This window comes from Amia ocellicauda, chromosome 10 (genome assembly GCF_036373705.1).
Source record: "Amia ocellicauda isolate fAmiCal2 chromosome 10, fAmiCal2.hap1, whole genome shotgun sequence".
NCBI lineage: Eukaryota > Metazoa > Chordata > Actinopteri > Amiiformes > Amiidae > Amia > Amia ocellicauda.
Genome location: NC_089859.1, coordinates 21,376,641 through 21,404,136, shown reverse-complemented (window position 1 = coordinate 21,404,136; position 27,496 = coordinate 21,376,641). Strand labels below are relative to the sequence as shown.

The following is a 27,496-nucleotide window of genomic DNA, read 5'->3' as shown; positions in this document are numbered from 1 at the left end:
CAAGTTTATATTAATTCTGTAGGCTGAGGAAGTGCTATTTGTAGTTTCAGCTATAGTAGGCAGCTATAAGATGGTGAAATTGGTTTAGAGCTCTTGAGCACACAAGACAGATTGTTTTCTTTACATATAATCTTACAAATTGCACTATTCTGCCATTTTTGTATTGCTGTCTATCACTTACAGATTGAAATCTTTTTGCACATTCTTTAACACAAGATGACAGTGAGTGCAAACCCTTACACTTCTCACAAGTAGCAGACTGATTGGTTTTAATTGATCGAGTAGTTCTTTTGATAAGCAATGTGAGTTTCTTTTGTTTGTTTTCATACATGCAAACTGTTTACGTCACACTAGCTCTTTATATTCAGTTATCACCATCATCAAACACAGTTTACAGCGTATTATTGCTCTATACCTGAGCGTGCTGTAGAGCAGGGCAGGGTGGAGCAGCTTCATACATATTCAGAGAGCTGTCCAGCCCTGCGGAGAGGGAGAATGGCACAGTTTACAATCCTCCTCCTGCTCTCAGTGCTGCAGGCAGAGAGTTTCTTATGGCACCACAATTATGCAATTCAATTCAGATGAAGGGGATTTTAAAACGACATCGATTGAGCTTTAAATGAGAATCAAGGTAAGCGTGTCCCATTCACAGGGAAGTGCAGCGATTTGCTTCGCATGCATGTTGCATGGCTGTGTCTTTATCTTCCTAATGACAAGTCAATAGACTAGATAGCGGAGTTGTTTGTGCAATTTGTGTTCAGTTATAAATAGCCAAATAGTTCAATTATAAATAGAGTGTAAAGTGCTCAATATAAGTAACATGTACAAGAAAAGTCAATGCAAGTAACGGTTTCATGCGATTTGCTATTATTATTATTATTATTATTATTATTATTATTATTATTATTATTATTATTATTATTATTATTATTATTTCTTGGTAGACTTACAACATAAGTGCAAAACTAAGTGCAGAAATACAGTTAAGTAAAGGCATCAATCATTACAAATTCAATTTACATAAAACATAGCAATTCAAAATATAATACATTTTACAAATTCCAATTCACAATTTACACAGGCAAGTTCAGTAAGTGAGGTCCTACATCCTGGACAGTAAAAGCTAAGTGCTGTCAAGATGTAGGGTCACAGTCAAGGGCTACGAGAAAGGGAGCAAGGAGGAAAACAATCAAAAACACAAGAAGCATAATAAAACTATGTGAAGTGCTATCTAATGGGGATTAAAAGGACTAATATTATAAGTACTGTCGGAAAAGATGTGTCTTGAGTAAGCGCAGCAATGAGGTCAAGGACTCTGCTGTTTTGACTAAGTACCTTGTTATAAAAACTTTGCATGCACATGGATTCTCACATGCAGTGATGATATACAACACTGAATGTGCTTTTCACTTAGGGAAAGAAATCCTACTTATTTATGAGGTAATGCAGATACATTATTTATCATGGTATTTTACATTTAAATAACTGTTATTTACATGTTTGTATTGCTTCTTATTACCGTATTTACAAAACAAAAACAGTGCTAACTACTAAATATCGTTTGTGTTTTTATTGATGTATTGAGTATTTAAATTATGATTTAAATTTCTAATTTAGCCTAATTATAGAACTCCAGCAGTGTGCAGGTGCCAGGTGTCTCAGTCACCAAAGGGAACTTCATCAGCTGCAGGGATGTGTGCACTGTGGTGCTATACAGTTGTGTGTTTGCAGGTGTGTGTATGTGTATTTGTGAGAGGTTGGTAAGTTGACAACAGGTTTGGGATTTGTATCAGATATCATTTATCACATTATATATATATATATATATATATATATATATATGTGTGTGTGTGTGTTTGTGTGTGAGAGTGTATAAGGTATATAGGTAATTCAAAGGTTTCAAGGTGGGTTTAATTTTTATTTGTAATTTTCTTATTTATTTTTGATTTGTTATTTTGTTATGTTGTACTGTATTAATTAGAATAAAATATTTGAATTAGTTGTCAACAGTCTGGATCAACACCGTGTGTTTTGTTCAAATTCAGCATGCTGCAAAAGAAACATATTTATTGTGTGACTCTTATTGTTGGAAACTGCAGTTGTTTCTAATGACCATGAGATCTAAGCTGAAATATCTGAACAAACGTCCAAATGGGACACATATCTGAGGGGAGGTCAGCTGTGTGTACAGTTGTATGAACCTCACGGAAACTGACCAGATGTGTTTTGCTTTTTAATTCATTTTCAGGTGGAAAATAATTGTAATTGAGGGAAACATGCGGAAAGCAGTGGGTTTGAGTCTCTTGCTGTTGGCGCTTACTTCAGACGTAGCCAATGGCCAGGGCCGCAGGAGGAAGGGCCAGAAGGCAAGCAACCTCATGCTGAAAGATGAAGGGAAAGGTATGGAGGTCTACAGTGCTTTGGTCACACAGTGAAGCGAAACGCAGTGCCTCGACACAACACAACAGACACAGACACAGCCACAACAAACAGAAGGTGAAAGATTACAAACCAGTTGGCTGTCACTGGAGAGGATGTGGTTAGCATCCAAAAAAAGGTGCTCATGGCCTCAATTCCTCTGAAGGGTTTGTCAGATAGAGCAGAGCTGGGGAGAACTCACAGGTGGCACAACAGAGATGGATCATCAGAGACTGTATCTGTATCCCCTTCGCTCACCTGCTGCTGTTCGCTCACTGTACCTTCCTCTGACTTGTACCTCCTTCACATGTGCAATCTCCTCTCGATCCCCCCGGCGGTGGAAACAGATACCTAGAGAAACCAGGACCACCTTCTGAAAGCTCATAATTCAGACTGCATTGAAACTTCGGGACAGTGCCACCGCACGCTGCACAAGAGCCTTTTGTTTCAGTCTGAACTCAGCTATATTGTCGCAAGTTTGTTGTACTGAAGTCTGGTCACGGTTTCTGTGTCTTGTAGTTCTGTAGTTCCTCTCACTGCACAATGTATCACGTTATTTTCTACTCTCCATCTTTTGCTTAAGCACCCTACATTACACACACACAAATACATATAACTCCTGTGCGTTTTGCATTTCTTTGTCGTAGTTTTCTAATGCAGTTGTGTTGCTGAAAGTGTTATGTAAGTTTGTCAAGAGATCAGCAACTTTAACATAAAACCCCGACATCTAATCGTAACGCAGTTGATGAATTCAGCTGAGGAAGTATCTAAAATAAAACTCCCTCTTTCCCCAAAAACGATACAAAAACAGGGGACTTGTGACCATGCTTTTCATTTTCCTTTATTTTCCAGAAGCAACCTGTTCATTTGACATGGCCTTCATCTTGGACAGCTCTGAGAGTGCCAAGAACGTCCTGTTTCAAAAGCAGAAGGACTTCGTCAAGAGGTTCAGCGAGAGGATCATGCAGATGCAGATGCCTTCGGGATGGAAGTTAAAAATCCGCCTGGCCGCCCTGCAGTACAGCAGCACCGTCAACATCGACCACAACTTCAGGGACTGGCAGGACGTGGACGTCTTCCAGAGCCGGGTGAGCGCCATGGCTTACATCGGGCACGGCACGTACTCGTCCTACGCCATCACCAACGCCACGCAGCTCTTCAACGAGGAGACAGAGCCCAAGCACGTGAGGGTGGCGGTCCTCATGAGCGACGGAGTGGACCACCCCAGGAACCCGGACATCATGGGGGCGGCGGTGGAGGCCAAGAGCAGCAACATAAAGCTGTTCGTTATCGGGCTGTCGGACCTGGCCAGGGAGAGCGTCAACAATGCCAAGCTGCGGTCGATCGCCAGCGCCCCGGCCCAGCAGTACGTGCACAGCCTGACCGACCAGTTACTGGAGGAGAAGCTGTTCCGAGAGCTGGTGAGTGGCGTGGCATCGGTGCCTTTGAAAACTGCTGGTGAAATGAGCAGATCTTTGACAAGCCCCTTTTGAGTTTTAGTTTTAAAGAGTATGAAACACCCATCTAGCAGTTAGGGCCTGCCACAGAATTCACATCTGGAATATAGAGAGGCGTGGGAGGGGAAATGTGGAACTGGAGGAAAGATATGTCATGCTTGTCAACATATTGTGAGCGAGAGGGCTGACATGGATGCATATTTGATAGCGTCAGAGGACCACATCACATGAATAAACAGCCATGGATCTATACCACTATATTTCTGTGTTGCCTTTATGTGTAGACGTTATTAAAAGGGAAATAAACATTTCTCTTCTTAACTATTCAATTCATTTTATAGATACAGCTCAATCCCCGTCGCCCATACTCGGTGCTTCGTTGTCATATATCACAGACATAGTTGGACAACATTAAAATGGCGGTCTTGTGCTTGAGTTCTCAAGGACGTATCCATCAATCCTTTATCGTCGTTTAAGTCAACACCAAGTTTTTCCAAATGAAACAAAAGTGGGGAAGTGTCACATAAAACTCCCAGAGTGCACAGAAGTGAACTAATTGCTTTTAAAAATGGAAAACCCTTGAGAGGGTGTGTTATAATCTTTAAAAAATGTGATCCTGTCCCTACCTGGTCCTTGGTGTCTTGTTTGAACTTTTCAATATCCACAGGAAATTATAGACAATTATCTTTTTCTCCTTACATACAATTCAACTTCCCGCCTGTCACTCCATTCACATAAACTCTCCTCTCTGCTGCCGACTCTAGGTCATGCTGTTGAGCATGAGATGAGCAGGTGCACAATCCTGAAATAATACTCGCCTTGTCCAGCAGCTCGAGGCGATCTCTGTGGCAGCGCTTTGATCCTTCGGCGGCAGAGGGGAGAGCTTTCTCACAGGAACGGACCACGTTGAATCAGCGCCTCGATAGTTCAGCATGAGAGACATAGGAGAATTGATTTTATTTTTCAGGGTAAAGCCTGTGCAATTTCCCAGTTGATAAAGGTTAAAAAATTATGTTCCCAAAGACACCCTACCCTATCTAGCATTAATTCGGAAATGTTAATGTATATACTTTTTAATTACCAAGAGAGTTTTGGATTATATTAATCTGAAGACTATACCATTTGGGGTACAGTACTGTCTGGGGTAATAATTATGAATATTAAAACAATCTGAAGTGCTTTCATACATCTTTAAGGGAGATATAGAGTTGAAAACTTATATGTACGTTTCAATGGGAATCTCAGATACACTCTTCCATTCACTTTATTGTCAGCCCCACCCTGTTCTTGCATTGTAGGAATAAAATATGGATTTTTTTAGTGCTGCAGAGGGACAATGGCTGGATTGATTAAACTATAGGAAAAAAGTGGTATTGTATGTAACCCAGACATGGGGGATGCTGTGTGAGGGGACTGTATGTTCATATCTGCCAAGTGAGCAAAATGTCAAACTGATTCCGTGCAAGAAAAAAAAGTGCAAAGAATATCCAAACAAAAATGTTCCTCTTGGAATGAATTAATAGATGCTAACTGAGACTGCACCACAAGTAAAGGAATTGGCATCTAGTTGGTTAACTAAAGCTGCTTTTAGATCTGCTTAATTCTAAAGAGGGTCCCCTCACTGTCCCACAGAGCACACAGAAATCCAAGAGTACAGGTATTGACACTGGCAGTATAATCATTATAGTGACGGAGAAACAGACACACCTTTTAGAAACATAAGAACATAAGACAATGTCCCATCAAACTGTCATAAATATAGTCTCTCTTAATAAACAGAGTCTTTAATTGTATTTGATCCTGTGAGTAAAGATGTTTTTGTTGCAGGGTGCCTCCTCTCCTCTTGTCTGTGCGGTCGTGCCAAGTCTGCAATTCTGATTTAAGTGTGGGTCCATTAGTCGTTAATGATGGGCAGAGTGCTCAATGTCTTGATTGTCTTCATTCGGCTGGCAAATCTCTCTTTCTATGTGAATTTTCCATATATACAGATAAATCTCCAGAGTTCTTCAGAGGTCAACTTGGCCAGCCCGTGCCAGCACAGTTATTTGATTGTTCCAGAGATTCCAGACGTATGGATTCGCTGTTTCATGTGTTCATCCATTGTGAAGATCTATGACTTTTGCCTGGGAAATTATAGTGAATTATCAAGAATTGAGAACCGTATAGCCACATTAGCGTGTGAGGGATTTATTACTGGCCTGTGATCTTGGGCTATTACTTTTGTTTTTATTGTTTGGTTGTATTTTCATAGTGACACAGACGTCTGTCTCACTTTGAGGGAAAGAGGACCACCTGTCGTTTATAGCAAATCAATACATGCAGAAAATAAAACCTCTAAAGTTTGAAAATACACATATTCTATTCATTTGTGCATCCCATTGTTTGGACACTGTTACTCCCCCAGCAGCAGGAGTGTCTTGGCCCCGTACTAGTTCTGGTAAACCTTCACACCGTTTGCAACCCGTTTATAAATGATAATGCTGGCACATGACCTTAACATTAATGTTCAGGTTCTATGTTGTTACTGTGTGGCACGCCTGTTTCTAACAATCACATGATAGGGTCACATGACACCTGGTTCCCCAGATGCTCCTGTCTTAGGTGTCTCAGAACCCACAGAGATACAGCTGTGCCGTTTCCACAGACACGTATTTTACAAACTGAACATCGTAGTGGAAGAAGTCCACCCGTCAATTCCACATTTGAATCCCGGCACCATTCTCTGCTTCCGTGGGTGAGAACAGCATTAGAAACCCTCTCACCGCGTGCCAAGCAGCGCTCCTGGCCGTGGCTGGCTGTGTTTCGTGTTTGTTTCTAGGCACGAGTCTGTTTGCAAGATGAGTGAACTTACTCTGTGTGCAATAATTTGTTTTCCTTTTCTTTCAGAGCGTTATTGCTAATGAAGGAGTAAGTATGCATTTTAATATTCTTTTGGTTTATTTACTAAAGACTGTAAGCATTTAAATCTATAATATGTTAAGAAGGAAAAACATAATACAATATTTAATGTAATGACATTCATGCACCCAAGCCTTTTCATTATGTTTTTCCGAAATGGCTCGTTTCAGTGTCCACAGCCAAAGCCATGTTCCTGTGAGAAGGGAGAGAGGGGCATGCCAGGAAGTCCGGTGAGTAGCTCTCCATCCTTTTTATCAGACACACACAGACATCATATGAAAAGAGCGAGAAGAAGAGGGCAATGAATGCAAGGGAAGCAATAGGGTCTGAACGAATGCTCTGAGATGTGATTAAGATTGTGATTACAAAAGTAGAATTCAAGTATGTGGCACCTCTAATTCCTATATCTATATTTAATTAAGTAATATCAAATAATAGTTGGTGTTGATTTTTCCTTTGATAGTTGCAATGTTGTGTAACATTTGCATCTCCCATAATGTGACTACCAGTTCTTATTTATGTATCATGTATTATGACATTTTAATTTAAGATTTCTTTAAAATTAAGCTTTCTTTCTACAGACATTGTACAGAATGTTAATCATGCAGCCGAGTCCCACAAAAGGATATTGACAGTCTAGGATGAGAACTATGGTCTAACTGTTTCATTATTGGCAGATGGCCTACAAAATGCCCAGACGCCCCCATACTGTCCATTAAAAATAGGACACTGGCAAAATGTTTTACACACAGATTAATTTGTTAGGATCAACCTCCATCCCAAATGTGAAAACTGAACATAAAAAAGTAACACGCATTAGGATTATTGTGCTATTTCTGGCAAGAACGCAAAGAGAATGAATTCTTGGTTTCATTATCTTGACATTGTTTTCTGCTGCGTGTGAATCGGACAATGTTTAGGAATCTTCCCACACTGCAGTTCCGCATGGTCCCAATCCTTTGGCACACATTCAAGGGTTTAGTTTCAGTGCCAAATCTTAAGCACAAATACCGTCTTGGTTTCTGTGAGGAAGGCGTTTAACTGAAGCGCAAATGTCAAAAACAGGACTAGAAAGAATAGCTCACCGATCAGTGCTGATTTATAAATGACAAGTCCAAGTGTAAATGGATTGACTGTAAGCATGCCCTTGCTCTTGTTGTTTTCAGGGGAAGAAGGGGGACCCGGGGTTTGACGGGGCACCTGGTGAAAAGGGGATGAGGGTAACTTTTGTAACTTTTAAGAGTCATGTGAAATTGGTATATTTAAAACTCTAACTGCATTAGTGTTATTTGATTTCTGGAGCACTGACTCAGAGATAAGTGTCTCCCAATCTGGGGGGGGAAATGAGATGGGATTCGCAATGTGTCCCGCTGCGGACTACTGTAATCTGTATATGTTTAATTAACCTGCAGCAGTAGACATATACAATGAAAGTAATGCATCAGTCATAGTATTATGAGACGTGTAAAACAAACAACAACACAAAACAACAGCATCGTACCTGTTTGTTTTCTTCTAGGGACCAGCGGGGACAAACGGCCTGCCCGGAAATGACGGCATTGAGGTACAATGAGCATCTTCTGTGGATATTGGTGGTAACTGTGGGATTTTATATGTTCTGAGAGTTGTAATAATAATAATAACAATAATACTCACTGATTGTTTACCACAGGGAAGGCCTGGATTCAAGGGGGAAAGGGTAAGTATATTAAACACAATTTTACAAAATATATATTTATTTTATGAATATATGAATATTTTCTGCCAAATGTAAAATTATAACCAAAGAACATGTCAATGAATTAAAGAGATCCCTGGTCTTACAGCTCGGTACAGCTCTGCCGTGATTGTCTGACGTCTCCCTCGTCTTGTTTAGGGTGAGAGGGGCGAGTGCGGCGCTCCGGGACTCAAGGGAGACAGAGTAAGTCTCCACGCTTTGATAAGCATATAATCAATAACACGCTCGCTCCAGACTGAGCAATGACCCCCGATTGATCTCCTGCAGGGACTGGACGGGCCAGTGGGACTAAGAGGACCCAGGGGAGAGCAGGTACGATTCTATATGTTATTACTTAATGTATTCATCAATGTATTTGAAATAAATCAGAATATTTATGCTGCTATGTATCTGTTGCTCCAAATTAATTTTATTTCATGATGATGATGATGATGCTTTAGAATTGTACAGATTACAATACAAAAAAGATTAGCAATTTTACAAAACCTTGGTGGGAAAATCAGGAGAAAATCGAGTGATGGGAATCAGCTGACATCGAACACTGAGACCAGCCAGGCGTCGTGCTTTTGGGGTTTAATAGAACAGGTACTGCGCCACCCATAGCTCCTTATCAAAGACAGCTGGTAATCAAACAAACGTGATCGGGTGTGTTTCGAGTCTGAGCCGCGTCCCACATCTGCACTAATGGAATGTGAATCAAAGCTTATATGTAATCCTGTCCCAGTGTGCGTTTCTAATGCTGTGAATTGAACCCTGCCGTGTATTATTATTTCCATAACCACACTTTGTCCTATAGGATTAGGGCCCGGGCAGAACTGCTTCATTCTACATTTTGAGAGTAGCACCAGACAAGGTCACCTGGAAGTCTTATCGCCATAGGGGGGAAGAAACATATAAAAAAAAAAAAAAAAACACTTTTTTCTCAGGAAATGATCTGTCCTTTCCGCTGGTGTTTAACTCTGTTTTATCAGAGTTCAATACCGTAGCTCAAGGTGTCAGTGTGGTTTGGAGTCGACCAGCAAGTCTATTTCAACACCTTCTCTTTCACTCTCTTTCATTCTTCTGTTTTCTGTCCTCTGAGGGTGTTGGCAGTTATTCACAAAAGGAGAACATATCTGTCACCCATCCTTTCCCCACCTGGCGTGTTCTCGGGGTCCTCGACGCCCTTTCCCAGTGTAGTCTCTTCATAGTTCAGTGCCAGTGCCAGCTCTGAGCGTGTTTGACATCTTCCTCGTCTCCGTAGACAGCTTTGAGCGAGAATCCTACCCTAGAAGTCTCCTCAGAAGAACACATTTCTGTATCCTCTGATATAGCAAAAGGATTATCTATTACTGGATTTCTCCTGTCCGCCTCAGCCCCTGTTGCTTACATAGCTACCAGTGTTTCTGTATGTGTGGATTTGGATCTACTCGTCCATCCGGATGCCCCTCCTGGCAACTAATAATCATCAGTCCTGTAAGTGAGAGCAATTAAAGGGGAGGTCGACGCGGCCGCTGCTATATTCTCTTCAGACATTGCTACCTTCTGCGATTTACTGTTTTTATGCCAGTTTGTTGTCTAACCAGGCCTTGCTTCTATGATATCAGATGTGCAGATTGTCAAGATCACAGTAAAAATATCAAAACCAGTTCTGCCAAGACTATTGATGATACGCAGTGCGATAATTAGCACTGTCTGGCTGCCACCAGGTGCCGTGCCAGCTCTGGGATTAGACACATTTTTGGTCTGTATTGAAACCCAAGCAGGCACACAAACCAGTAGGCACAACAAAGCTGCATCAGCCAGAAATAATCAAAACAGGCAAAACTATAGAATCAACAGAGAAAACAGAGACGCGGCACAAGGACGAGGGAGTTTATATTATTTGGAAAATGGGGGGTTGGCACCGAAGGTTATCGTGCTTAGAAATATTTTTTCCAAATCTTTCTTGATTTTTTTTAACTTTGTTGCCATGTGAATCTGAATTACATGCAAGAATTTATGGCCTATAGAGCTTTCTTTTTCTTTTCTTTTCTATTCTTTTTATTTGCAGCTCCCATATTGTCCTGGTACAAAGGGCAAGCTGTGTGTTTGAGCCAGAACATACCAGTTCCTTTAAGGCAACAGTGTGAATAAAACACCACAAAATATAAGATACATAAACTATTACAAACCCTCTGTCCTTGTTGTGCTTAACAACAAATCACAAAGCCTTTCCAAGTTAATCTGCCTTTTATTTTATTTCATGCACCTGTTTTTCCAGCTGTTCCGGCTTCTCGTCTATTGCCAATGTGACCTCAAACACATTCCTCTCTTCGCAGGGTGTGTCCGGACCACCTGGGGAGCAAGGACCAGAGGGCAACCCTGGACCCAAAGTAAGGACTTTCAGAGAGGAATGAGACTCCCATTGCAGAGCCGTTCCGGGTTTTACAACTTGCATGTCTCCTGTATCAGCCAATTAGCAGCCACTGAATATCTGTATTATTATTTGTTATCATTCATTTGTTTATCTGACACCAGGACAGCCCCTGACATAGGAGATGTGTTCCACTGTGTGGGTTTAAAAAGTCACCCTCAAAATGCAAAATGGCTGCTGTACAGAAATGTAAAATCAGACGGGGGGCTTTGTAAGCAGTCTGCTCTGTTGCTACTGTCTCACATGTTCTTTTGCCTTCTTATTCAGCAGCCCACCCAGCTGGTTTTCTGGACACAACTTCCATGTGGCACCTTGTTTGGTCTGTGTAGTATAAGTGGACTCGAACAAGGACAGCCTTAAAAAAGAGTCAGATTTATGTGAATCTGGAGGACTTTCAGTAATGAATCTGGTAGAACAAGTCGCTATTATATATTTCTCTGCATTCCTCGTAATTAACCTTTACAGGGCAATATAAGAATGTTTTTCTTTTTTGGCTAGCAGGTCTAATAAAGGATATAGATGGGTTTGGAGAAAAAAATGTCTTTGTAAGAGTTACAGTGGAAACGACTCCATACAGTGAAAAGATTGTATCCACTGTGTCGAGTTTTATGACTTCCTGAGATATGAATACTTGTGTCTGTGGATTCCTTGCACTTGTGCCAAGTACCTCAACACAAGTGGCATTGTTGGACATGTAGTCTGGGCAATAAGGGATCAAACTATTAAATGTATGTGTAGGAAAGATACTGACCTGCATTGGTTGCCAAGAAAGTCACAGTTTGATCTGTATGGTCTTTACAAAATACATTGAGAGTTTGAGACCAGATACTGCTGCATGATATAAGACTGTCCTGTGTCTTAGGTAAGAGATGAACCTCTTTCCTAACCTGTCCAGGCCAACATTAAAATGGAATCTCTGTTAAATTGCATAAAACAACTCAGTTTGAAGGCTGTTTCACACAGTGTCTTAACACCTGTCAAAGCTGTTATGCTGTTATGCTGTTAAGGGCTATGCTGCTGTGGTTAATACTTCATGTTTCTTGTCTGTGAATGGCCGCTGGTCTTTGACCCGTCTCCCCATCTGCAGCTAACTAGCCTGTGTCTTTTTCCCAGGGGGACCGTGGGCCACCTGGAGCGTCGGGCCCCCCAGGGGACATTGGAATTGGCTTTCCTGGTTCAAAGGTGACTATTTCATCAACTGAAGTAGGGAAACCAAGGCAACCCATAACCTAAATACAGGTGGTGGAGATTCTGGTTTTCCAGGGTCTTGAGGAGGAGAAAAACGGTGTATGTTTTATCTACAAATGAAGCTAATAGGATCTTCCTAAAATGTACCTATAAAAACATATATTTTAAACACTTTTCCTGCATTTTATAAATTATTTTACAAACAAAAATAAATCTAACAATGTTGAAATCCTGAAAGGCTGCTCCTTTGCTACTTCTGCTGTTTTTCAGTTCTGCAGTTAATGCAGTGTCTTTCTCTCTTACTTTTACTGGCTTTGATTAATTAGATGTTTCTTTGCAGGGGGTCAAAGGTAACCAGGGGAGGCCGGGCCCTGTGGGACCTGTGGGCATCGGAGAACCTGGGCTGCCAGTAAGTGTGGATTTAACCGGTCAGTCCCCCTTCCAAACCCCCAGGACACTGACCGTTCTCTGCAAAGACAAATCAGCCCCTGTGATCCCTCTGATTTAATAACAGCACAGATGTGGTTTGAAGGCTAGCAGCTGACACAACTGTTTTGGGTTTCAAAATACAAATCTGCAAAGAAGAACAATGTATATATTTTTTAAAGTCTTAGCTTTACATTCACATGATTGTAACATGATTGCTAATCGACGCCAGCTCTGCAGAGCAGTATGAATCTGTGAGTCGTTAGGTGAGCTGTGGTCTGTGTATTTCTGTGATCTAGGGCCCCCCAGGACCACAAGGCATCCAGGGGAACCAAGGACCTCAAGGAGAAGGATTTCCAGGAGCAAAGGTATCATCCATTCTCCACTCCTAATAATGAAGCACTGTTTCACAGAGTTTTACACAAATGTTCAGGGACAGATGTCAGCCCCCAATCCCGTCCGGCATAACGACTCAATCCTCATAGTGGGGGGGTCCGATAGCCTCGGCCTCATGGCCAGGGTGCCCTCCCCTCAGCCCAGCAGGTTGAGGCCAAAACATGACTCGTGTTGCCAGTCTACTCCACTCAATGGTTTTGCTCAAAGCTCCTGAATTATGGCTTTAATTATAGAACATTCTTATCAGACTTCTCCGATTTCACTACTGGGGTGAAAAAAGCAAACAAATCTCAGCAATAATCAATTTAGCAAATGGTTTGTACCTGATTAGAACTGATAGACCTACAGCCCCACATCCTGGGATGCCGTGTCCTTCCAACACCTGGAGCATCTCCTTCGGCAGTAACACACATCGAATCTGTCAATCATTGCATTCAAGATCCGCAGTCAGCGAATGCTCGGTCAAAGCCCTGACCAAGCAATACATCAGGAACAGGGAGAACACAAATATATTAATGAATTACTTGTCAAACATATGAAACCATCAAGACTGGTTCAGAGGTGAAAACGCTGAATTTGTATCCAGCGCCGGTGTCTGTGCTCGGCACTGTATTAGCAGCTGACATTGAGAAATCGCTCCCGACTCACCTGTTTCAATGATCTTGATATATACCTTTAAGGTATGCACAGTATTCCTGGAATGTTTGCTAAGGGAAAAATAAAATTAAGTGTTCTGAAAAACGCGAATTGATGATCTTCGGGAAGGTCATAAATCTCACCGTGAGTTTAGATCATTACAATGAGGTTGTGAGAGATATCAGTATGAGTCAAATAAGTGGTCAGGGATGGAGGTGCTGGCTGTTGGAAAGGAGAAGCTGCCACTGAGCTGTCTGTTCTTCTCTTCACACATTGATACCCATAAACAAACCTGTAGTTAAACCACTTCTCACTAGCACGACCTCACGGAGTCAAAGGAAATATAACAGCCTCAAATCACTTGTGCAATCAACATAATCTCGGCAAATTAGGAGCGTATCTTCCCAGATGTGTTAGCCCTGTACATTTGTATCACTTATAAAACTCCAAATAAATCAGCTTGCATTTTCCAACAGCATCAACGTCTTTTAAAGCTTTCACCTAATTACACCCCATCCCCCTTCTTCCTAAATTTCAACTTGGAAATGTTCAGCTTATATGTTTTTGTTTCTAAACTGTCTATCTTCTTGAAATTATGGTGTTACATAAATTCAGTGGATCAGTCTTTGCCCTACAATGTTTAGTCAGCTGAAGCCACACACACACACCTTTGACTTGGAAAGGAAAAACTATTAACTAGCTATAAAACATTTTGTCAGATATTTTTTACAGTGTCACGTTATTTACAGCTGTAATTTTTCTTCATTTTTGGCATTCTGAAGTCCCGTCTCTGATATGGACTGAGTTTGTATCACAGAAGCAGCTGGATAAAATACAAATTTAACTGAATGTAGTTGGTAAATAACATAATAAAGTGTCCAGCCACCATTGTATATAAGAATACAGGAAATATGTATCAAATGTATGACTTGTTTTCTTTCTATATTCCACTTAGACTGCTTTAAGTTTTGGATGCAAAACTGTGTGTAACAAAACATCCTGATCATTTTGTTTGTTTCAGGGGGACCGTGGGTATGAAGGACCCAGGGGCGGCCGCGGTCTGCCTGGAGCGAGCATGAAGGGAGAGAAGGTAGACCTCCATCTTAGAGCAGGAAACATTGAGGAAACATTTTAAAATGCCCCGTCTGCCAGCTGCAATAAAACTGAACAAACTGAACATGAGATATAGCCACTTTTCCGTGACCTTGCATGTTGGCTTCAGGCCATTATTGTAATTTGTGCGACACCTGTGAACTCAAGGAGCACTTAAGATGGGAATCAAGAGGATATTGCTCTTCGGGGGGGGTTTAGTACAGAGAGACACTGGACCCCTTATAATCTGCTGTCTGGTCTCTCCGCAGGGCAGCCCAGGACCAGTTGGTATCCCTGGACCCGTTGGCTTTCCAGGAGCTGGGATCCAGGGAGAAAAGGTAAACTCGTGGAAAGATCTTACATTTTCTATGTATTGTTTCTATAGAGAGCCCTCCTGTGTTCGACCCTTGAGTGTAGGACTGACTGACTGCTGTATATGATCTTTAATGACACTGAATCATTAAATGACCTGAGCACTGATAAAGCTTGTGTTGTCTGTGTCGTTGTCCAGGCTGTGTCTGTGAGAGAAGCTGGCCAATAGGAGGTGCTTAATCACTATATATACAACATGGTGTAATTCAGCACATTCCTGTTTGTGGAGATGAAGAACAGCTCCCCTTGTGGCAGCCTGTTGTATTGCCACACTCTGACTGGCATGTCTTTAAACACTTCAAACAATTTGCATATCTCATTCTCCTTTAGGGGAACCAAGGACCCATAGGCCCTCCTGGCCCCAGAGGGACCCCTGGGATTGGACTGGCTGGCCCCAAGGTAAATCGCCGCCTGCCCGTGTACAGACGAATGGTGTGCTTGCTTTAAACAGATGCTGCAATTCAGACCTGAAATGTGGTCTGATGAGTGAGGCGAGCTGTTTATTCAGACAAGCCATAGATGTCAGATTTTACTGCCTTTCTCTCTGTCGAGAATATTACCCAGAGTGGGAGGGGCCTATGACATTACCATGGGACCTCGACGAATGCAATTTGTCTAACGAAGCTGCCTATTGGCCACTGTACATGTCACTCAAGAAGCCCTTCCCCCTTGTATAAAAACCCTGGAAAAGCCTCTTTTTGCCATTCGTCATGAGAGACCTCGTCACTCATGAGGTAAAAGTCTTTAATCTTTGAGCTCAGCCCCTGCTCTGCTCCACCCCGTCTGTCCAACCGCTCCAGCGCAGGTCCCCTGTCTCAGAATGGTGCCTCGCTGGTGATCCAGCACATATGGTGCCCCTACAGCAGTGGCAGATCTCTTCGCCACAAGACAATGCACTCACGGCCCACTATGGCGCTCTGTCCAGACGGCTGGGGATGCAGGGGATCGACACGCTGGAACACATGTGCTGCTGTGTCAGACAGTAGCTATAAAGGTGCTGCTGCCCTGCCCGTCTTGATGATGTTGTATATATGTGTTTATAGCTTTCTACCAGTGGACACTGCTGTCTGTTTCTGGAGTACCTGTTGGTCATGTGTAGGAGCGAGTGTTGTTTTTATCCCAGTAGAGGAAGGCTGTTGGCCTTTACTTATTATTAAGGGAGCGGTCCCTGTTGGGCTGGCCCCATTGTTCATCTTTATCATTCTGTTTTTCTGGTTGAGTTAGAACATAAGAACATAAGAAAGTTTACAAACGCCCCATCGTGCTCATTTGGTGTCCATTAATAACTAAGTGATCCAAGGATCCTATCCAGTCTATTTTTAAATGTTCCCAAACTTTCAGCTTCTACCACATCGCTGGGGAGTTTATTCCAGATTGTGACAACTCTGTGTAAAGAAGTGTCTCCTGTTGATACCTTCTCCTTAGCAGGCTGTGGCCTCAGGGCAGGTTTCCTTACCCCCTTGCGATGGCTTTTTATACATTGACCACCCCCCCTTCAGGTAGTATTCTGGACCGGGATGCAACCCCAGTTTCTGAAAAAGAGATTTCTACCCACAGGCAGCGAGGTCACGTGACAGTCTCTTGGCTCTTCCTCTGTGCGTGAGGGTTTCTATACAAGGAAGGGCCGCTTGAGTGGCACGTGGCAGCTTCGTTAGACAAAATGCGTTTGCCGAGTTCACATGATAATGACACGGTCCCCTCCCCTCTCGAACAGATAACCATTCACAGCCTCGCTGAACTGAGGTGTGGCTGGATGTGTAAGTGTAGGTATGAACACAATGGAGCCCATTGTCCAGGGGCACAAGTGCCTGAGGTGGAGAAGAAAGGATTAAAAGACTGGTTTACATCCCTTAAGGCTGTTTATCCAGTTTGATCAGTTTCTTACGTAAAGCACCCTGGAGAACGCATAGTGATGAATTGTTATTGTTCTTTAAATACACTAGGTGGCACTCTATAAGTAGTTATAAATATAATATGAAATAAATTTGTAGCACTAGTACTGAGAATTATGAGATCTTGCTGTTCTTGAAATACTCAGAGAAGATAATATTATTTTTATTATTATTAATATTGAATAATTATAATTGAATGTATTGAATATTATTATTATTATTATTATTATTATTATTATTATTATTATTATTATTATTATTATTATTATTTTGATGAGCTCTTAAAAGCACTGACAGGACTGAGCTCTGGGGAAATGTCATTCAATCTCCACAGGGGAATCAGGGTTTTCCTGGAGAAACAGGCCCGACGGGGGACAGAGGCGTTGGGGAACCAGGAGCTAAAGTAAGGAAGCCGTTTTCCTCGGGATCTGTCGGACGTGACGTTTATGTCATGATCTGACGTGTTGCGTGTGATGTCAATGTGATGGGTCTCTGTGTTTTGCACGCAGGGCGACCCGGGACCTCCAGGGACTGCGGGGATCCCTGGTATTCCCGGGGAGGACGGCACCGTGGGGGCGAAGGTAAGAGATCAGAGTGGGCCAGCGTGGACTCACTGCATTCGGACAGCATGCGTTCAATGACATTCAATCGTAGTGCATCCTACCTCGACAGCTTTAGGCAAGGTCATCTTTATTGTGAAACAACAGTTAAGGAAATAAAACACTGAAATGTCTCGGATAGAGAAGTATTCACCCCCCTAAGTCAATACCTTTGGCAGCAGTTACAGCTGTGAGTGTTTTGAGGAAAGTCTCTGCCAGGTTTGCACATCTGGACAATATGCAATATCCGCCCATTCTTGGCAGCGTTGTTCAAGCTCTGTCAAGCTGGATGGGGGTCATTGACACAACACAACGTTCAACACATCGTTCAACGCAATGTGAACTGTGGTGCATCGGTCAATCAGCCCTTCTCTTTGTGTGGCGTCAGGGGGAGGCGGGGCAGGCCGGGCAGAGGGGCGCAGACGGGGCTCCTGGAAAAGGCATCCCAGGAGAAAAGGTATCTGAACAGAAACCCAGTGTATCTGACTGAACGTCTGCTTTACCAGGCGCAGAATGGTGTTCAACACATAATAACAAATAAATATGGTTCATAGTACAGTTTTTATGCATCTCCTCTTGTTCCCTTAGGGAGACAAAGGGGACAGGGGGCCAAGGGGGCTGTCGGGCGCTCAGGGACTGGTTGGACCGGCTGGGCCGAAGGTAACTGGACAGGAGAATGTTGTGTGAAATACTTTTCTGTTTGCACTCCTGACTTTTTAATGAATTAATCCCATCCCATTCCGTCTGGGAACCACCCTGTCAGTGCGTATTGTGTGTATGAGGGCATTTGGGGAAGAAGGAAAGTGATGTTTCTGCTTGACAATGAGACCAGCTCCATGAATGAGCTTTCTGTGTGTTTCTGTCTTTACAGGGAGAGCCTGGGACTCCTGGACAAACGGGAATGCCTGGGTCCCCTGGGAGAGGACACCCCGGAGCCAAGGTGAGTTGACCTGCCCAGCACGTCTGCAGGAAAACACCAAACACCCTTTCCAGGATGTTGGTGATGTTTTATCTGTTTTATCTATACATTGTATGAAATCATCTTATTAGAAGGTGCATACTCTACGAAACCACTAATTTAGCAATCAGTGTGTAGTGTATAGTGTGTAGTGTGTTGTGTGTAGTGTATAATGTTTAATGTGTTGTGGTGCAGTGTGTGGTGTGTAAAATGTAAAATGTCAATCTGTCCTCTCAAACATAACAGAGCAGTTGTTTGTGTTGTGTTTCAAGGTTGCAGGGTAAGTCTCAGCAATTGTTACACATCCGCTCTCATGCCTTTGCTTGTATAGTGGGCTATGGTTTGAGCACTTTCACAACACAATCTGCTGATAGATTAGAAAGGTTTTTACACTGATAACAGGTTCAATACCCACTCATTTATTGGTTTATGTTTATGTCACTGATTTAATGTTACTAATTTAATGTTACTAGTGTTTATGGCAGATCAGCTTCTGACACTTCATCATTTTACAAACATGGTCAATATATGATATTACAAAAAAATGGTGTATTGTTTATTTGATTTATAATTGATGCCATAATGAAGACAACAGCCTGTCCCCTTGATCTGAACTCATGAAAAAATCAGCGTACATGATGATGTCAGGTTATAAATGAACTCTCACATTTGCCATAACTCATCAGGGTGTCTTTGACCCAGAGAAATGGGAAGTGGAAATTAATACATGGCTTGCAAACAACGGGTACAAAGAACCTCATCCTAATCAACATCCTGTGACATCATTAACTCTGCAATCTCGTTTGCTTGTTGCCAGGGGGACTCTGGCCCAAGCGGTCCAGCTGGGCCTGTAGGTGAGCCAGGATTCGGGATCATGGGACCCAAGGTAAACCGAACTAGAATGCGATTGAAAGCGTTTGTTGACCCGTCCGGAATTACAATCCTGTACTCGATGGCTGTTTTTCTGTTTGTGTCTGATAACAAGACACACCGTCAGAGTTTCACATTTTAAGCGAGTTAGGTTTCAAGAAGTCAAAAGGTTTCTGATTTCATCAAATCTAAGCTTTGTCAGCCACCAAATTTAAAACACCAGTCATTTAATTACACAGAAGGAAGTGAAACCAAAAGTCAGGCCTGAAAATACAGGACCATTAATTACCGGTTAAGGGGGTGAGTCAGAGTTCAGAATTGTTTTTTCCGTTTAATGCAATTTGGCTTTCATGCCTGTCATGGTCTGCGAGACTTTGTGTTGAATTGAAGCCTTTGTGTCTAATCTGGTTTTAGGGAGAGAGAGGATTGCCGGGGCCCACTGGACCAGCTGGACCTAAAGGAGATGGTTTCGTTGGCCCTCCGGTACTGTATTCCCTGTATACGTCAATACCATTTCAAATACAGCAACAGTTTTTACTGATTCTCATTATATATAAATATTATAAAGATTTCAAGTTGTCTGTGTAGTTATGGCCACAATATATATACAGGTATACCTCGCTTTGCATGAGAGAGAGATTCGAGAATATATCTTGATAAACAGGGTCATAAATACTTTGAATTAACGGGGACAGGTTTCATAAACACGAAAACTAACATGAAAATGTGTTAAATACTCATATACATGGGCTGTTAATCAGAAAATGTGTTTGATAAATTAACACTAATACAAATAATAATTATAATAATAAAATCACCATATTTATTGGAATTTTAATTGGTCTGACATGGAGGTTGCACTTCGGTGCTTTGTTTGATTTTTGACTCACTTTGAGCAGCTATGCCATCTATCTATGCGAGGCGAGGGTTGTGTTTCAGTTAACGTTTGATATTTTAATTATTTTATAAATTTTATTTTTAAATTAATTAAACATTTGTGCTGTAACAAATCCAGGCACAGCAGGGTCATGCACAGCCGGATACGCCTGCTTCTATATGTAACATCAGTTTCAAATACACTGATATTGATTTAACTGAGGAGATGCTGGGCACCATTCTGTTGGTTGTCAACCTGCACAATATATACAGGTGAAGATGAAGGATGAACAATTGAAAAACACACCAGCTGAATTGTACAGATAGTTTGACTGACAACGGGACGAATCGAGGGGGCATTGGAGAGCATGGTGCATTGATTGACCCTCTTACTATTGATTGGCTTCAGGGACCTGCTGGATTACCAGGGCTACCAGGAGAAATGGGCCCGGAAGGGAAGGGATTGCCCGGACCAAAGGTATGACATTCAGGCATGAGTGTAATAATCTTCTTGTTTTTTTAATTGGTCTTGATATAAATTGGGATGTATTTAATGCCAAGTGGAGTGTAAAAACAACAAAGGAGATACAAAAGTACTGAACCAGGGGTTTAACTGCACAGCTCACTGCACAAATCTGTGTACCGCCCATGCCCAGGGTTGTGTTGCCACCACAAGTGTAAAGGCTGTATGTGTGTGTTGTTTCAGGGAGATCGTGGCTCCTCAGGGCCTCCAGGACCCACCGGACCTCCAGGCAACGGACAGATGGGACCCAAGGTTTGAATTAAACCACCCTGGTTTTCTCTGAAGGACAGCATTTCCTTGCTGAGACTCCAGATCCTTTCAGCTATGTTTAACAGATGTTTTGCTGTGCATAAGTGTAACCCAGAGAAGAAGCTGTCGTAATCCAGTGAGAAGGGAGTTGTCTTCCTCCTGGGTTTTATGCAGATAACAGAAGTAGATGTAGTATTATGAGCTTGTCAGCTTCTCTTCACGCAACCAAATCCCCTTGGTTCTGGGGCCCACGTCCTCCTGCCGTTTAAGTGTTTTCTTTGAAGTTGTTCTCATGCCTTCCACACACGTTCCTTCACATTTCACAAGGTACAACGAGGAGCTAAATATGTTTTTCTCATTTTGTGTCAATTCAGGGTTCTGTTGGCCAACCAGGTCCATCCGGCCCACAGGGCTTCCCTGGAGAAGGCAACCAAGGGCCAAAGGTGTGGTATCTGCAGCAGCTAGTTTATCACAGAGCTCCTGCATCCTGGTGCGTTTTCTTGCTTGTTTGTTTTTCTTGGCAATAGTAACGCTGGCTCTGTGGCCCTTAATCCACAGGGGGAACCAGGATTCCAGGGAGTTCCTGGCCCCAGGGGTCCTCCTGGAGAAGGACTGCTTGGAGAAAAGGTAACAGAGAAAATGGAGATGCTTCCAGATATCCTTTCACCTGACCTGCTCCTGGAAATGTGCATTTTAACTCTGGAAAGTGTAGCTCTCCACATGTACTTGATATAACACGAAAGCCAAGACATGCATTACAGCATATATCATTACTGCTGTTGTTGGCGCAAAACTGCGTTGCATGTACTGGAAATAATCAATTTTTACATTGCAGGGTGACCGTGGGTTTGCAGGAGACCGTGGGAAGAAGGGAGACAAAGGAGAGCTGGGGGAGTCTGGAGCACCAGGAGTCTCAGTATGGCTTTACACTACTACATGTGCTTTAATACTCAGTGACCAGTTGAAATGGAAACCAATGCCCACTCTTTGTGTTACAGGGGAGAGATGGACAGAAAGGGGAACCAGGTCTCACTGTGAGTACAATTCAGGACCACCGTCTTCTCAATTCTCAATACAGGACCTAGTTCTTATTGACTTGAGATGGAAAAACATAGACAAGTCCAGATTAAGTTCAAGGGCTACATGTGCAACTCTTTAAGTACAATATAGTCAAAATAAACACTGTGTTTCAGGAATATATCATAAATATATTCAAGGCCCCTGATATGGAGTAGACAAAATAGAAAATGTTTGATTTTAGAGGAAATAATGCTCACATTGTTTTGTTCTTTTGCTTATGTCTGTTTTTTCTTTCTTAAATCCAGAAAGAAGAAATTATTAAAATAATCAGAGCTATCTGCGGTAAGGTGATCTATACATCGTTATGCTATTCTGCTATCTTGAACAAAGTAGGTGTATATGGCTGTTTCAAGAGTCACATATCAAGAAAAAAAATGTATTTGCGATGGCTACAACGAAGCATTCTTTCTCAATTCAGAGTTTCATGTTACATATTGACAGTTGACATTGTCATTTAAATGTTACTTAAATGAGACTTACTGTCCAGGTCTTAGTTGCAGTTGCTGGTTTCAGTATTTGTCTTTTTATAACAAGCATATACATCGATCAGCCATAACATTATGACCACTTACAGGTGAAGTGAATAACACTGATAATCTTGTTATCATGGCACCTGTCAGTGAGTGGGATATATTAGGCAGCAAGTGAACATTTTATCCTCAAAGTTGATGTGTTAGAAGCAGGAAAAATGGGCAGCGTAAGGATCTGAGCGACTTTGACAAAGGCCAAATTGTGATGGTAGACGACTGGGTCAGAGCATCTCCAAAACTGCAGCTCTTGTGTGGTGTCCCCGGTCTACAGTGGTCAGTACCTATCAAAAGTGTCCAAGGAAGGAAAAGCTGTGAACCGGTACAGGGTCATGGGCGGCCAAGGCTCATTGATGCACGTGGGGAGCGAAGGCTGGCCCGTGTGGTCCGATCCAACAGACGAGCTACTGTAGCTCAAATTGCTGACCTTCAGAGGTCTAGTGGAGTCCTTGCCTCGACGGGTCAGGGCTGTTTTGGCGGCAAAAGGGGGACCTACACAATATTAGGCAGGTGGTCATAATCTTATGGCTGATTGGTATATATACAGCTCTGAAAAAAATTAAGAGACCACTCCAAGTTAATGTTAAGTGGTCTCTTAATTTTTTCCAGAGCTGTATATACAGACAATACAGTGTCCTTATGTGTTCTTGTCCTAGATAGATATCTTGACATTTAACTGGGAACTTGGAAACAGTGATCATTTAATCCATCTAGGTAATTTGATTGTCATTAGAAGCTCAGGTGGAAAATAGAGACAAAACAAAAGATCTGCATCTTTGCTAGGCAGGGGGTTTAATCCTGATAGACCTCTTATAGACAATCCTCCATTCTCTGTTTGTTGCCCGTGTTTGTTAGGTTGCGGGGTGAAGTGCAGAGAGAGTCCTCTGGAGCTCGTCTTTGTGATCGACAGCTCGGAAAGCGTTGGCCCAGAAAACTTCGACGTGGTCAAGGACTTTGTCAATGCACTGATAGACAGGGTCTCCGTCAGCCGGGAAGCCACCCGCATCGGCGTGGTCCTCTACAGCCACATCAACGTGGTGGTAGTCAGCCTGCAGCAGCCGTCGAACCAGGCAGACGTAAAGGCGGCAGTCCGCAAGATGACCTACCTGGGCGAGGGCACGTACACGGGCAGCGCCATCAAGATGACCAATCAGATCTTCCAGGTGTCCAGGCCAGGGGTGAGGAAAGTGGCGATCGTCATCACGGACGGGCAGGCGGACAAGCGCGACTCGGTGAGGCTGGAGACGGCGGTGAGGGAAGCCCACGCCACCAATATCGAGATGTTCGTGATCGGAGTCGTGAACCGCAGCGACCCCTTCTATCTAGAGTTCAAGGACGAGATGAACGTCATCGCCTCCGATCCCGACGAGGAGCACGTCTACCTGATTGACGACTTCATGACACTCCCGGGTAAGTTTGTCACGGCAGCTCTGTGGGGCTAAAGTAGCGTTTCATTCCTGTAAACCTCATTTTAGTTTAAAACATCCGTGAGAGGCCCAATTAAAACAAAACTTGTTTTCACCATGAAGAACATTACGCAAAAAGGTGAAACTTTACTGCTGTGGGCTGAAATCTAGGATCTCCTTCCAGGATGTTTGTACCAGGAAGGGTAACCAGTTCAGCGAAGTCCCATTTATTGACATTTTCCCATGACTTGCTGCTCATCACATCCCTGCAGTCAGTCTCACAGTGTACACTCCATTTCTGTGTGACTTGTTAAAGTTTAAGCATGGCATATTTAATATAAACAGCGGTTGTAAATCAGGTGGGGCTCTGGCTACACGGAGGCACGGTGTTCAAACAAACCAGAAAAATAACAGCAAAAAGAAGAACCGCATGTTTTCCCAGTGCGCCTGTGAAGAACAGGGTCTGATAAGAACCAGTTATCTCCAGCAGTTTAGTGCTAGTACCTCACCACTGTATATAAATCATTACACATATCTTGAGTTTGATAATGCTGGAGCACATATGGATCAATCGGAGAAGCAGACTCACACAGGACAGCACTCTGATTCTGCCAGCATAGAAATGCTGGTACTTCTTACTTGAATGTTCCCTTTACTGACCCCACATCTCTTTCTCCGGATTATTTTGAACTCTTCGGCCGCAATGCCCTCACATTATATTGAACTTAAGTAATTCAGCGCTTAAATTGGGGGGGGGGGGGCTATGAATTACAGCTAAAGAAATGTAATTGTTGTGCTTGTCATATTGGGAAACACCTTCAGCTCTGGAAAGCAAGCTGTTGAGCCGGATCTGTGAGAATGAGGACGGCGCTCTGATCAACTCCATCCCCAGCTCTGCTCTGCCACCGGGCAGCACCAACACTTCGGAGCAGAATCGAGAGAAGCCAGACCGGACGGACACGCCTATTACTGACGTCTACACAGTTTACAAGGAGGCAAGTAATGTCACTTCAGTGAACTCTGCCCTTGTGTTAAAGTGAAATATATTGTTGACTTCTCTAGGTGGTTTAACTTGTTTAACATCAGTTTTGTTTTGTTTTTCATTTCGGGGAAATTGTTACATAATTTCCTCGAGCAGAATCCAGGGGTTTATTAGTTTTTAGTGACTCTCTCTAGGATGGGAGTTTTAAAATAGGCACAAAAGTATTTGCTGATGTGTGACCTTCAAAGGGTTGTAGCGATAATTATATGTATATGTTTGTTTCTATATTTACTATGTTCTTCACAGCCTGGACCCCCAGGGAGGACAGAGATTTACTCTTCTTTGGAGGACCCCCTAATTAATTACATAAGCAAAACACCTTCCAGAGGGGACTCCAGAATAGAAGTCGATGCTCCTCCATTTGACAGAGCAAAACTGGAGACCCCCACAGCCTCTGCCGCTGGTCCCGATGCGCCGACGCGGAGACCGTTCTCACCGGAGACTGCCCGGCCCACACCCCCGGCCTCCCCACCTCTGGTGCAGGAGACATTCAGTGCAGGTAAGCGTGGCGATGAGGTGGCCGTCTTCCTCCTGGAACAAATGAGAACGGGCCAAAAACACTATCAACAAGACAAACCAGTGTATGTGTATATATGTACAGGGTTTTACTCTGTTAATCAAGATTATTTCGCTTGAAAAACGCCTCAAGTAAAAAGTGTCAAATAGTTACCTGAGATTTAGGTAAACTATGTCAGATCAAGAGCTCCTGGACCTAGTACAGCTGAACAAACAGGCATCAAATTAATTTGTATAATCTTGTGTAAATAATGTATCAGACCTGACTAATCTCACAACCCTTGTACAAAGTGGAATAGAGACAATTTAAAGCAATGTTTGAACAGCGTACCGGTTAAAGAAACAACCCTGAGCTCTGAATAGTGTTTGGTAGGATTTATTCCAAACCATGCGGCACAAATACCAGTAAAGGAACCAGACACTCCAACAGTCACACTTCTTTGTCTCTCTGTTTCTCTCTCTCTCTCTGCCAAAAAGGTGCATAACGTTCCTCGGTTTGATCACCAGAGTTAAATTTCCTCAAGCCTACACTGAGTATCGGATCGATAGGATTTAGGAAATTACCTGATCGCCTACAACGCAAAAGTACATTTTCATACAATCAGAATAAGAAACTCTCTATTTGGACACAAAGAACAAACACGGGCACTTTGAGAATATCTGGTCATCAAGAGACAGTTTGTGGTCACAAATACATAGAATAAAACAGGGGGGCAAAGAACTGGGGAAAAGTTAACAGTGCAGGTAAGCGTGACGACAAGGTGGCTGCCTTCCCCCTGGAGCAAATGAGAACTGGGCCAAAAACACTATCAACAAGACAAACCAGTTGTGTATATATGTACAGGGCTTTACTCTGTTAATCAAGATTAAGTTATTTGGATTGAAAAACGCCTCAAGTAAATAAAATAGGGCGAGGGTCTGGGAAAATGTTAATCATAAAATAAAACCACAGCAGCAGCAGCAGCAACAACAGGAATGCCTTTGTTAAAGCAATGCCTTGACTTCTTTTCTCTTTCAGACGGAGGATGCCAGGACACGCTAGACCCAGGGCCGTGCAGAAAGTACGAGGTTAAATGGTACTATGACACCACAGCCAACGCGTGCGCCCAGTTTTGGTATGGGGGCTGCCAAGGCAATGGGAACCGATATGACACTGAAGACATCTGCAGGACGGCGTGTTTGAGAACCTGAAAGGTGAGGGGACAGGAGAACTCTGGCACAGGAGGAGCCGGTTTAAGGACAGGAGCTGTGTTCACTCTCTTTTAACACCTTTTATAGAACCGAGATGCAAACACTAGCCTGCAGAGCCGTCAGATGCATCTTTGTACTCTACTTTTGGTGAAGAATGCATTTTAATTTCTGTTTTTCAGAGATGAAGTAACTGGAAGAAACTCCAGCCCTTCTCAATGCAAGAGGCCTCCATCATCTGAGTGATACACGCTTATATATACACCACTTGTTGATCTGTGTTAAGAAGTTGTAAAAACTGGAATGCAATATTTAAAATGATAGGGCATCCCATCATCATTACAATACAGAAGCGGTCTAGTTTGTATGTACTCAGTATTATATGAAACGTTTACAATGAAATATTTTTTTTAACCTGAAGTATGAAGAAGAAAATAACCACTGTGGATATTAATCAAGAATGCACATTGTTCAAGTTTGCTAAATTGAGTGAAAACCACTTTTAAAAATGTTTTGATCATACATGTAGGTTTACATGTAATCAATAACCACCATTATTCATTCAGTTTGAAAGGCAAGATTGGCACAATATCATCATTTTAATGAGCAGGGAGACCGGCCTTGCCACCCTCACACAATCAAATAAATTCACCTTCCATGAAGATATATCCAATTTAAAAAAACAAAGGCTACTAACTATTTCATATAATGGATAGTTTAAAATGTTTCATACAAATAAATGTTACAGAAGTGA

General features: G+C 42.6%; 1 protein-coding gene across 1 annotated transcript; it reads left to right on the top strand.

Moving 5' to 3' along the window:
* Nucleotides 1-454: 454 nt before the first annotated feature.
* Nucleotides 455-27,496, top strand: col28a1a (collagen, type XXVIII, alpha 1a). Its single transcript, XM_066715517.1, has 36 exons — nt 455-631; nt 2,249-2,400; nt 3,271-3,839; nt 6,762-6,782; nt 6,944-7,003; nt 7,940-7,993; nt 8,293-8,337; nt 8,446-8,472; nt 8,650-8,694; nt 8,779-8,823; nt 10,812-10,865; nt 12,020-12,088; nt 12,435-12,503; nt 12,820-12,888; nt 14,574-14,642; nt 14,914-14,982; nt 15,347-15,415; nt 17,243-17,311; nt 17,418-17,489; nt 17,896-17,964; nt 18,096-18,167; nt 18,379-18,447; nt 19,283-19,351; nt 19,750-19,818; nt 20,621-20,689; nt 20,918-20,986; nt 21,358-21,426; nt 21,542-21,610; nt 21,819-21,899; nt 21,982-22,017; nt 22,309-22,345; nt 23,446-24,000; nt 24,819-24,991; nt 25,285-25,537; nt 26,573-26,748; nt 26,925-27,496. The coding sequence occupies exons 2-35, from the start codon at nt 2,277-2,279 to the stop codon at nt 26,743-26,745; spliced, it is 3,531 nt and encodes a 1,176-aa protein (XP_066571614.1). The 5' UTR covers nt 455-631; nt 2,249-2,276; the 3' UTR covers nt 26,746-26,748; nt 26,925-27,496.

Coding starts and splice junctions, on each gene's coding strand:
- col28a1a (XM_066715517.1), top strand. CDS start 2,277: ATGCGGAAAGCAGTGGGTTTGAGTCTCTTGCTGTTGGCGCTTACTTCA. Junction 14,983..15,346: donor CTGGGATCCAGGGAGAAAAG/GTAAACTCGTGG, acceptor ATTCTCCTTTAG/GGGAACCAAGGACCCATAGG. Junction 17,312..17,417: donor TTGGGGAACCAGGAGCTAAA/GTAAGGAAGCCG, acceptor TTTTGCACGCAG/GGCGACCCGGGACCTCCAGG.